We start from the raw sequence: 12,170 nt of genomic DNA, 5'->3' as shown, positions 1-12,170 counted from the left end.
GCATTTGCGTTACGTATGCAACTGATTGGCTATAGCACACATACATTTTATTTTTATTTATCTGGTTTGAATTCAAGCTTTCAAGAGAACTTTTCATTAGAAATTCACATCAATAACAAATACAATACAGGCTACTATAATATGTATCAAATGCCAGACTTGCAACTTCCATACCCTGTTGTACAGCAAAGAGCTTACAAGCCAAACCTGGTAAAACAGGCCCAAAAGGCTGTAGCACGGATTTAACGGAACTTATCCAAATACGTTCAGTTTTTAAGCACGCACATACACAGGGCCCAAGCATCGGGTTATTTTAAAATTGTTATATTTATTTAAAATTGGTATATCCATTTCTCAAATCTTCCTCAGGCATTACATTTTCAGAAAATAATACTATTAAAATAATTTTAAAAACTGTTTTATTGTGTTAAAGGCACTATGAGGAGTTTTTTGAGTGGTTGAGAAACAGACTGAAACTGATACTGATGCCTCTTTATGACCCTCAAAAGCAAACAAGACCATCCACAACAACACTGATAGCTTCTCTGTTGTCATTTTTAATGCCTGACACCACTCTGAGGGGGTAGGTGTCAGATCAGATGATTGACATCTCGCTTTAGAAACACCCCTTTATGTCTATTTTTATGGCAAATAATCACACTGTGTGATACATTTGTATGTTAAACACAACAGGATGAGGTTATTGTCTGAAGATGCAAATTTTGCATGTACAGGATAAGAGATAAGAGGTATCATGTTGTCCACAAGGGGGCGCCTGAATCGATACAAACCAATAGTTCCTCACAGCAGCTTTAATTAGTGTATTTATTCAATTTATGTATGCATCCAGAAAAGATTGTGATGCCTTTTCCAACAGGGGGTGCTGCAGCACCCTCAGCACTCCTACTTCACACGGCCATGCCAGAGACTCCCCTTTTTTCTAGAAAGGAATACTGAATGTATGTTTATATATTCAGACAATTTTAGTTATCTTATTGCAGTTATAACAAAACATAAGAAAAGCGCAGTAAAAAACTTACAGGATCATTAGCCCCCCCCTCCCCACTTGGCCCCTAGGTAGTCAGTACCACTTTTCCCCCTCTACGACGCCCCTGGGATTGAGGGAGTTATTTTAATTGAAAGGAAACTGGAAATCAAAATAAGAGTAAAGACGTATTCTTCCAGTCCGCTAGGTGTCGCATCATACCTTGCTGCGTAGTCCCCCCTGTGTTCTGTTTCCGCCTCTTCTTCTTCGTCTAAGGGAAGTGTCCTCCATGGTGTCATTGTGGGCTTGTTGTTGAGGTTGAACATCCAGAAATAAGAAATGTCTGGGTACACACCGGACGAGAAGCTCCGCGTCGAGCAGCTTTCAAAGCTCCGGAGACAATGGTTGAAGGACCAGGTGCTCAGCCCCAGAGAGCCCGTGCTGCCAGCCAAAGCTCCCGGCGCGATCCAGAAGTTCTGGACTGGCTTTCTGGAGCCCAAGAGCCTGTGGAGACTTTACGTGAGTGCTACAGAGAACTAAAGCAAAACAACTACTGTGAAGTGCAGTTTACAGTGAATATGTCAAATACTAGGGATCAAACATCAAATTTAACTAGTGTCACTACCGTAATTCTAATAAAAGCTTACATTTTTAGAGGCGCAATACAGCTAACTAACATGTGTGTTAGCTTCAAACGTGATGAAACTGCTGACCTATGATTCTTTAATTTGACTTGAAGTTTTGTTACGGTAGGCAAGGCAAGGCAGCTTTATTTGTATAGCGCATTTCATACACGAGGGCAACTTAATGTGCTTTACATTAAAACATTATAAGCATTGGAGACATTCAGACAAGCATAAAATAACATTATTACAGGACAACATTACAGGAACTTATTTTCATTAAAGGCCACTGTTGTTTCACAGGAGGGGTGGGCAATGAAGTGTTTCAGTCTAAAAGCTGACTATTAAGACATTGCTAAATGATCCTATGTCCACACACTGTACCTAAAAAAAAGTGCAAACTGTAAACTTTTCTTTAAAGGTGCATTATGTAGTTTTGCTAACATTGAATTCAAACACAATATAATTTGAAGGCCTCTGAAAACAAATACAAGACAAGAAATGTGCCTGTAAAAAAATGGCAGACACTACCAGAATAATAAAAGCAGTATAATTTTCAGCTAGAAGTCTAGCTTGAAGCTGAGAAGGTTACAGAGAAAATCTAGATTTTCTTTTTTTTTTTAATTGCCTGAAACAAAAATGCGATTAATCGATTAAATCGATTTATCGTACAGCCCTACGATCAATTACCATTGATCATTTTTTAAAAAGTGAATGTTTTCCATGTCAGAAATAATGCCAACTGCGTTTTTTCACCCTATATCAAATTTTCCTTCATGACGGTGTTTATAACTGCGGGTGTTAAACAGCTATGCATCATATTGAGCATATCCGATTTAGATTTAGCAGCTACTGGTTCATGAATATGGTATTGATGCTGTCACTCCATCATAGCTCATAGGGTCACTTATTTTTTTCTTTGCATTGAGATGTTGTCATGGTGCATTTTTCTCTATTTTCAGCTATTTTATGGCGTAAATGTGATTATTTGTTTTCAACAAATTAAGAGTAAGTTCATGGATAATTAAAACAAACACAAACTAAATATGTTATGTTAAGAAGGATGGAAACCAACATTCCTGATCCGGCATTTACTGATATAATGGCATCAATGTGTCTTTATATAGACATATAGTTGCTTGGATCCACGTCACGATCCACCATGACATGGATCTAATAGCTTCATATGTGTGAACATCACAAAGTTGATTTTTGACTTGTTCTGGCCTACCACTAGTTGAAGTATGCATCATCTGTTTGTATCTGTCACAATAAGCACTGTGATGAATGATGCACTTCTCCTCTCCGAATATGTATCCTCTAATTGTGTATCTCTTCACAGACCTACAAAGCATACAAAGGTGGAGTCTTCACATTTACACGGCTGCTGCTACCTGCATGGGTTGTTCACTACTATGTGAAATACCATTTGGCTGTAAGTGAACAGAAATTAAAACAGTTTTAATGGATGTGATGTGTTGAAAGTAGTCAGGTTTGATAAAGTAGGTTGTTTCAGAGTTGATACTCTGGTAGTACAACAGCCAAGCGAAGGATACCCTGAATCACTCGTACATACAGTTGGAAGGGGAAAATTCATTAATGTGACCATGTATTGATAAAATTACGTTCTAAATAACCATGTCATTGTCCACTACAGGAAAGGCCATATGGCATTGTGACATTGAAACCCAGGCTGTTCCCAGTAAGTATGACTCACCTTCTATGTCTTGTACCTTTCTTCTGTTTGTAAAAATGGGTTTATTCAGTGATATCAAGTGATCAGATTCTACATTGAAACATTCCCTCACTCATTCCTCCCGTCTTTGAGTACAAGGAGCTTCTGAGATGCATGTCGAGTATGACCCTCAGTTTGCCAAGTTTACTGTCAAAAAAATCTATTACGAATTATTTTGCATACAACAACCACTCTCTTTTTGGTCTTACAACCTGAGCATTTTGCAAAAATGTGCATGTTACTAGTTTGCACATTCTGTGCTACTGTAGAAATATGGTGGCTTCTGGGGAAGGGGACCTGCTCCTTTGTAGATATTAAAAGCCTAATTCTAAGTTAACAAAAACAAAACAATTTATAAATTCAGGTGATAATACAAATATGTCAACATAAATATGAATTTTATATCCCATTTCTACAAATTCTGTTCTGCTAAATGCTGCTAAATTGTGTAGTTATTTGCAGAGTTTCAAAAAAGCCTTGAAATACAAATTAATTCATGAATACAATATTATTATGAATAAATTAAAAAATGATAATAATCCTGTCAGATTCAATTAGCTCCTCGCACTAGCATAAAAAAAATTAAGGAGTGCAAACTGTTTTTGTTACTTTCTTTACTGGTACTGCTGATGTTTTGGGGTAATATATTGGATTGTACAGAGGAGGCAAAAAAAAAGCCTGGGGCTTCAGCCTACACCTTTTTGGTCATTGATGGTTACTGTTTTTTTCGTTTTTTTGTTGTTGTTGTGAATCTTATCGTGTGAAACAAATCGGTGTCAATGTGTAAAATTGTGTTATCTTTTTTTTTTTTTTTAGATGACTACTCACACAAACTGTAGACTTTTGTTCTTTTTTAAACTAATGACCAAAATAAAAATATTCATTCTTTCATTCATAAAAACCACACATGGCACCTCTAAAAAAACTATACCAGTTTTATTCCATGCAAAATCGCCACTGTTAGGACCCGTTTCGATGTGATTGTTTTTAAATGTATTCTCCTTCATTGTGTTTAGGGTGACACCATCCTGGAGACGGGTGAAGTTGTTCCAGATCTCCCTGAGAGCCACGGTCATCACTGAACCAGAAATATTTCAATAATTTAGAGTTTCTGTTGTAAAAACTGTGTATACGCCAATAAATATTAAAAATCCCCCTTGGTTTTAATTGCTCTTACTAATGTAATTTGACTTGTGTGATACATTTTCTTAAAAGCGTGATAATAGGATGGGTTGTGTTGAACAATGAAAAGCACTGAAATGTTATAAAAGGTCACAATTTTAAAGGATGAAATACAGGAGACATTGGTTTCAAATTCAAAAACATTGTATTGTTTTGAAAAATGTTTTAATGCAATCTCCAGTACAGTATAATATGGAAGCCCTAAACAGATATACATCTATACTTTTTATTTACTGCATTTCCCCCTTAACAAGTAATTTAATTTTTTTAGAACTCTATTGATAACAGGGCATAAAAAGTTTATTGAATAAAAACTTGAATTAAGCTGAAAGATGTGTAACCTTTCCTGAGATGTCCTAAATCAGGGGCTCCCAAACTTTTCAGCCAGTGACCCCCAAAATATAGGTGGCAAAGACTCGTGACCCCCACTGTCCCTCAAAGTGATTTAATGTGGCTTCATTTAGCTGGTCTTCAGAAAATTTGCCTACCTATATGAGCTTGTGGCTGTGTTTCCTGTGCTGTTATGAAATAACCTACTGCCACTGATGCTTTTGATAATTAAATGTTCACTACCCTAAACTTAGGAGTCATCTGGCAGAAAGAAAGGCAGAAAACTCATTACATTTTATATTTTCAAGGTTTAATTTCAAGTTTAGCTACTTTTTTGTGTCGATATTTTTTTTTACTAAAAAAGGGTAAAATTTACTATTTTTAGATAAGTTTTTTCATTAAACTTTTTTATTGTATTTTTATTTGTATTTCTTTGTTCACCACAAGTTGACAAATTATAAATAAGTTATATAAAACCAACAAAGAGAAGAAAGAAAATACATTTTTTAAAATAATAATGTTAAAGAAATAATGATAATAAACATTACAAACAAAAAAGGAAGATACAACTTGGAAAAAAAGGTAAATTAACAAAAATAAAAAATAGACTTTTTAGATAACTTATTAGTCTTTATCTGATTATTAGATTTAAAAATAGGCTTTTATTGTGAAGGCCGGAAGTGAGATGATTTAAAAATAAAACACACTATGCTATGGAAGGACTGAGGCGAGGCCACTCTGTTGGTCCAGTAAACAGTTTCCTCTTGATTCTATTTAACTGTAGGTGTATGCTCTTTAAGTAAATGGATTAAGCTCACCAGCTTCTAACCTTAAGAGTGTCTGAAGAAATCAGAGGTAAATATTAGCAACTTTTCTCGACCGTCCCAGCTAGCTGTAGAGGTGCTAACCCGTTAGCTTAGCTACATACATGTTGGGTAATGTCCTAGCTCACTCTGCTAACCTTGGATTTCTAAGTTATTATGTACGTTTACCTGTCCAAGTTTACAGTTTCGATTATAGAGAAAGTAAGGCCAATCTTGCATATCCGTTTTTGTGTGAATGTACCTACTATAGAGGTGATATAATGTTTGATATCCGACATATTACATGTACTGTTTACCGACAATAGCCTTACTTCATATTGGAACAAACGGGGCGCTGGATCTGCTTACCTAACTGTAAACAGTGCTGTTAAAACTGGGAAAGGACGATGATCAATACAGATTGAATAGTAAGGTTTTTATTTAGTCTGCCTGGCGAATGAAGAGAAGGACATTTCCAGAGTCTAATTTTTACAGCATAAAATGACAAAGTACGCCCATTGTTAAAAGATGCCATGGACTGTCACAGCATGAGTACTTTAGACTTTTGGTTGCTCCTATAAGATTCTGTCTCCTGTCATTGTAATACAGTTTGTACTGGAGGGTGGCGTGTGAGATTCATTATTGGCTGCAAGGGTATTTGTGAGGTCAAATCGTCAGTATGTAAAGAAATACTGGTGTTTTTGGGATGTTGTGATTCGTTACTCGTACTTTATAACATAATGTTTGTTTGTTTTTTTGTTTCTACTTTTTTATTTTCAGGAAAAAGAGGTAGGGAAGAACGGGGTTGGTTTTCACACTTTTTACTGTTTGATGATTGCTCATCATTAAAACATCTTTCAGTAGTCATTGCTACATTAAATTGAAGCTTAAGGTGTTGGCTTGAAATGTGTATCCCTCTCATTTTCCAACGCATCGTAACAAAGAGGCAATTAACTATCACAGACACTCTGACACATTGTGACAACCAACCCCATCACAGGGATGGTCGTCACACACTATGGGGTTGGTTGTCACAATGGTATTTTAATGGGAAAAATCTTAAAAAGGCAAGAAGGCAGAACTAAATTTGAAAGTTTAATTACACTGACAAGTGATAGGCCTACATAACTGAATGCATTTTAACATAAATTGAGCAAGGAACATGAACAGGAAACACATCTTTAGGCCAGCCTATATAACAACATAAAGAACTAAACAAATAGGCCTAACAATAATGGTCGACGCAACTAGGCTACATGCAGTCACTGTCTGAATTACAGTGATGGCAAATATAGGGTCTGCGCACTCCAACTAATTTCACCATGCATGATTTTGCCAACATAGGGGTTGGTTGTTACATGTGACAACCAACCCCAAAGAGAATGTGACGACCCCAACTGGATTTTTTTGCTAGCATCAAGGCTATCAACCATTGAACAACTACTTAGCTAGCTAATACAAATCTAAACTATAGCTTTCCCCTCACACTTTGTAAGGGTAACACTTTTGTTTTGTTATAAACCCATAATTTAAAAGCCTAGAAGAAAAATACTGAGGAGCTGAACATTTACAATTTGACATGAAAAACACAAAAAAGTCCTCTCTCCTCAGTTCAGCTGTCTTACTCCAGAGAAGACTATGTAGGTGAGCTCTGATCCTAATTCTGGAAATGTCCTTACCTCAATTTGAGATACAGTGCCCTCTGGTGGCGAGATATAACGAGTGTGCCAACCAACCCGTGTGACAACAAACCCGTTCTCCCCTACATTACAAAGGTACAATCAAAAAATATAACATTTTCTCCCCAAACCCAGCTCAGTCCTCTTCTTTCATAATTTAGACATTAAGAGAACTGTATACTTACATAAATATACATAGACACCTTCACATGAGTATTCATATGAAACAGAACAGTGTACCTAATGTTGAAAAGAAAAGCTATATTTGTGCATATATTCACAGACCCATACACATACCTACACCCACCCATCAGCTCATATATATCCCAGCCATGCCTACACATAGTCATAGCCACAGATGCATGCATGTAACCGTACTGCAAAAAAAAATAAAGGTAAGAATAAGAGTTAAACAGAGTACTGTTAAGCATTGCAAACACTCTGGGGGATAACATTATGTTTTGATGTCCGTACAGGTATTGTTAAAAGCAAAATCCAGTTTGCTTTTTTATGATGAGATAATTGACGTCATTACAAGAAAGATAAATACAACGTAGATACAATCCTGGACAAAAATATTACAGTGTTGACAGAGACAAACATGATGAAATCTTTTATTATTTTATCAAGCGTGGCATTGGTGGTAGGGATTCAATGCCGAAACAGCATGTGCAGTCTGAAGTGGAGTGGAATTTTGAGTTACTAAGTCTGTCATACCAGGCTTATATGATAATTGTGATCATTTTGAAAAAGACAATTTTTGAAATGTATTTTTTCTTGTCATTACAGATCATGTCAGCAATCAAAGTTGCCTTGCAGCAGCGCCAGAAGAATGGCAGAAGGAAAACCACTGAGACGTTATCTGCAGAGGCGTCACCAGACTCCAAGTGTCCCATCTGTTTGGATGTGTTCAACAACATTGCTTACCTGGACCTTTGTCTGCACAAGTTCTGTTTCCGCTGCATTCATGAGTGGTCTAAGAACAAAGCAGAGTGCCCGCTGTGCAAACAACCCTTTCATTCGATTTATCACACTATAAAATCAGAGCAAGACTTCAAGAAGTATGACCTGAAGCCGCTGGATAATGGCTCTTTTGGAACTTTTGGGGGAGTGCGGTTTAGATACCGCACGACTCTAACGGAGGTCCGTCGATCGATGCCTCCTCCAGATAATGGGGTTATGTTTGAGGCTTCAACAAACCTTCCTCTACAGAGGCAGGACCGTTATGTTCGACGTATGCTCGCGACGTTGGCAGCAAAGAGGAGAGCTGCAAGTGAAGGCAGGGTGGTGAACAATGTCAGAGAGCAGGAAATGGTTAACTTCAGGAGGGAACTCTACCGCCAAGGGGTGAGGGTTCGAAATGTTCGTGATGGTGGCCGCTCAAGAGACACCTCAGCTGAATTTTTCAGAAGAAACCCTGCTTGTCTACATAGACTTATCCCCTGGCTCAAAAGAGAACTTATTGTGCTTTATGGAGCCCATGGCTCTTTGGTCAACATAGTTCAACACATTATCATGTCCCGGATCACACGTTATGACATGGAGGATGGAGCTATTCAGGAAGAGCTCAGGCCATTCCTCCAGGGCCGCACAGAGCACTTTCTGCACGAGTTCATCAGCTTTGCAAAGTCTCCCTTTAATATGGAGGCCTATGACCAACACGCTGTCTATGACTGCCCAGCACCGTCTTCAAATGACAGCAGCTCTAGCTCGTCTGTAATTGCTATCTCAGAGGATGAGGAACTCTCTACGGAATTGGATCCCCAAGGAGACTCCACATCTACCCTGAGCCAGTCTATGTGGGATGATGAGACGCCAGGGCCTTCATATTCTACAACAGCAGAGCAGAACAGGGCAGAGTGTCTATCCGTTGCAGACTCAGACTCAGACAGCAGTGAGGATGAGACACATGAGTTAAGAGCTACTCTGCAGCAAATGAGTCCCCATACCCGAACAGATTTACCACAGGAGGAAGTAAACAAAGAAGATTGTTTGACTTCTGACAGTGATGACTGTGTCATTGTTGGCTTTGTCAAGCCAACAACAGAAAGGACTCCAGAGCTGGTGAAACTCTCCTCTGACTCGGATGAGTCTGCTGTTGAAGATACTAAAGAAGTGCCTCTTTTGCCACAACACATCCGCTTCACCAGTCTCAGTCCTGTCGCTTCACAGAGCAGTGGTGCTGGACTGTCAGAAAATCCAGAAACAGATTATCAAGTGGATACAAAAGAAAGATATAGCTCTTCAACATCTAGCCGACACAATACATCTAGTAAATCAGACAGAAAAGAAAGGAACAAAAGATTTGACAGTAATGATACATCTAGAGAGAGGCAGCGGTCAAAGGATAGAGACCATAGGAGAAGAAGGAGGTCTAGAAGTGGAGAGGGCAGGCACTCTATCCGAAGTCCTGTAAATACCCACAGCAGTGTCAGCACTCTGTCCAGAGACAGAGGGTATTCTTACTCCACTAGCAGAGACTTTTACTCTAAATGTGAAACTAACTATAAAAGGAGGGACGATGATCGCAGCTATCAGTCATACAGACATTACAGCCAAGCGAGAAAGGATAAAGGGATGCATTACACAGAGAGGCATTCCTATTACTACAGTACTAGCAAGCACTCAGATCAGCACACCCACTCTCGCTCCAGGAGCTGCAGCAAGGACTCCAGAAGGCGAGACAGGAGGCATTCTCGATCCAGGTCCTATTCCAGCAGTCGTTCTCCTACAGCGAAAAAGAGATCTCACCACGACAAGCCCGGTGGAAAGAGGAAATACAAAACAAGGCATTTGGAGGAACCATCCGACGTCCTCGCCAACTTTAATGCTGACGGCGAAACTTCTACTCCCACGAGGAAAAAGAGCAAAGAGAAGCATCATAAAAAATCCAAAGAGAGGTCGAGAAAGACGAGCAGGAGTCTGAGCGTGGAGCTCGTCAACGAGGAAAACTCTCATGAGAGAAGCAAGCGACATAAGAAAAAGAAGAAACACAAAAAGAAGAGCAAAAGGCACAGGAGTAATGAACGCACAGAGAAGCACTCGCCTGCCGTCATTACTATTGACAGTGACAGTGATTCTTTTGCTAACGGTAGTGCCACCCAGGCCCCTGATTCTGAAGCAGTCATGAATATTGAGACTCCTACAGTTTGTGGTGAGAACTGATAGATCCACTCAGCTGCTAATGCCTGTGAGCAGTATTCAGAACACAACAATATTATGATTAAGTTTACTAGACTTAGGGATATGATAAATACGCACATCCCTTTATAAATGCCATTGCAACTGCGACAGTTCTGTGGACTATAGCTTCCATGACGGACAGAGACATTTGAATTGAACTGTTGAGTTGACATTCTTTGGAAAAAAAGACCATCGCTGGCCATTACTGTCTGGTTTTCTGACTGATGACTACACCTACAGTAATCCTTATGTATGTGCCAAGTGCCACTTTGAACAAGGATGAATGGAATACTATCATCATCAAAATCCTTTTTAGTCTCAATTTTTATTCTGCAAAATTTTCTTTCTTTTCAGATGTATTTTATTTCTCAGGTGCTCTCAGGGATAATTTTGATAACAGTGATATTTTTAAATGTAATCAGAAGTCATATATCATTTTAAGACCAAAACTACCTGTTTTTCGTGGAGTAGCACTTACTATCCACAGGTGGTGTACGAATGCCAGATTTTGGGCTTTTGTATTGAGTTTTATTTAAAATAAATTGTATTGAGCAACACGGTGGGCTATGTTGTTAATTCTATTTTGTATCTATTTCTTACAGATCTGAAGACTGTCATTTGAATGTTATTTTGCTTATACTTCTTCTCTTTCTCCAGTTTAAGGCAAACATTTCTTGCTTCCAAACCCTTAACATATATATTGCTGAACCATGTTAAGACTCCAAAAAACATTAAATTCACAGGAAAACTCAACTTTCCTTTTAATTATAACCTAGCAGTTGTCAAGAGGAATATTCTTTTTCTCAAAAGCTCTACTTTTTATATTGTCTATCACAAATACACACACTTTTTATTTTTCTACTAAAGATGCAAGCATTCTTCAGAAAGCTGCAGGCCAATTCTAATCAGGTTCATGTTTTTAACTTAAATGTGCAGAAGCCTCAATGTAATTTGGATTAAAAAAAAAAATCATTACAACTAAATTGTTTGCAACCATAGGTGGTTTTACATAATCTATATTAATATGCAGTTACTGGTTGAGAACTAATGAAAATAACATCTTTAACCCTCCTATTATGTTCATTTCTCTGGAACAGCAGTGATGTTCCTGGGTCACTTTGACCCGGGGCATATTCAATTATCCAAAAGTGTCAGAACCTTAAAAAATCCCAATTCACATTTGTTTTAATCTACCTTTTTACTCCATTACTAACCATTTAAATCAAGATTTAGTCCATTTGTATTCTTTAATTCTCACAGATCATGGTTCAATGAGGATAACTCACTCCTTTGTTCATTAAAATCCATGTTAAAACGTTTTAATGTACATTGGAAAGCCCTAAATATAAATACAATTGTTTAACATGACATAGATTTTTGTTTATTCTATTTTAAATTTAAAATTTTTATTTTCTATGAAGTGATGTTGATAGCTTAACACAACACCTCTTCTGTCACATGCTGCCCAGATTTGTATGCTGCATTTAGCTAGTTTGGAAGGCATATATTGCCTTAAAAAGACTTTTAAAAAGGGTCAATTTGACCTGCAACATAACAGGAGGGTTAAGTAACTAAGTAAGTAAGTAAGATTTATTTATTGAGCACCTCTCAAGAACAGAGGTCACAAGGTGCTTTACAACAACAACAACA

The 12,170-nt window shown here is 37.9% G+C and overlaps 2 protein-coding genes across 2 annotated transcripts; both read left to right on the top strand.

The window, feature by feature from the left end:
- The first annotated feature begins 1,234 nt into the window (after positions 1–1,234).
- ndufb6 (NADH:ubiquinone oxidoreductase subunit B) lies at positions 1,235–4,498 on the top strand. Its single transcript, XM_034687980.1, has 4 exons — positions 1,235–1,504; positions 2,951–3,043; positions 3,266–3,310; positions 4,360–4,498. Exons 1-4 carry the CDS (start codon positions 1,325–1,327, stop codon positions 4,423–4,425), a joined length of 384 nt encoding a protein of 127 aa, XP_034543871.1. The 5' UTR covers positions 1,235–1,324; the 3' UTR covers positions 4,426–4,498.
- Positions 4,499–5,552: 1,054 nt separating this feature from the next.
- Positions 5,553–11,077, top strand: toporsa (topoisomerase I binding, arginine/serine-rich a). Its single transcript, XM_034687922.1, has 2 exons — positions 5,553–5,710; positions 8,127–11,077. Exon 2 carries the CDS (start codon positions 8,130–8,132, stop codon positions 10,500–10,502), a length of 2,373 nt encoding a protein of 790 aa, XP_034543813.1. The 5' UTR covers positions 5,553–5,710; positions 8,127–8,129; the 3' UTR covers positions 10,503–11,077.
- The last annotated feature ends 1,093 nt before the right edge of the window (positions 11,078–12,170 follow it).

The sequence above is a fragment of the Notolabrus celidotus genome, chromosome 7 (assembly GCF_009762535.1).
Source record: "Notolabrus celidotus isolate fNotCel1 chromosome 7, fNotCel1.pri, whole genome shotgun sequence".
NCBI classification, from domain to species: domain Eukaryota; kingdom Metazoa; phylum Chordata; class Actinopteri; order Labriformes; family Labridae; genus Notolabrus; species Notolabrus celidotus.
The sequence above is the reverse complement of the archived record's forward strand: the minus strand, read 5'-3'. Positions and strand labels throughout refer to the sequence as shown.

Coding starts and splice junctions, on each gene's coding strand:
- ndufb6 (XM_034687980.1), top strand. CDS start 1,325: ATGTCTGGGTACACACCGGACGAGAAGCTCCGCGTCGAGCAGCTTTCA. Junction 1,505..2,950: donor AGAGCCTGTGGAGACTTTAC/GTGAGTGCTACA, acceptor ATCTCTTCACAG/ACCTACAAAGCATACAAAGG. Junction 3,044..3,265: donor ATGTGAAATACCATTTGGCT/GTAAGTGAACAG, acceptor TGTCCACTACAG/GAAAGGCCATATGGCATTGT.
- toporsa (XM_034687922.1), top strand. CDS start 8,130: ATGTCAGCAATCAAAGTTGCCTTGCAGCAGCGCCAGAAGAATGGCAGA.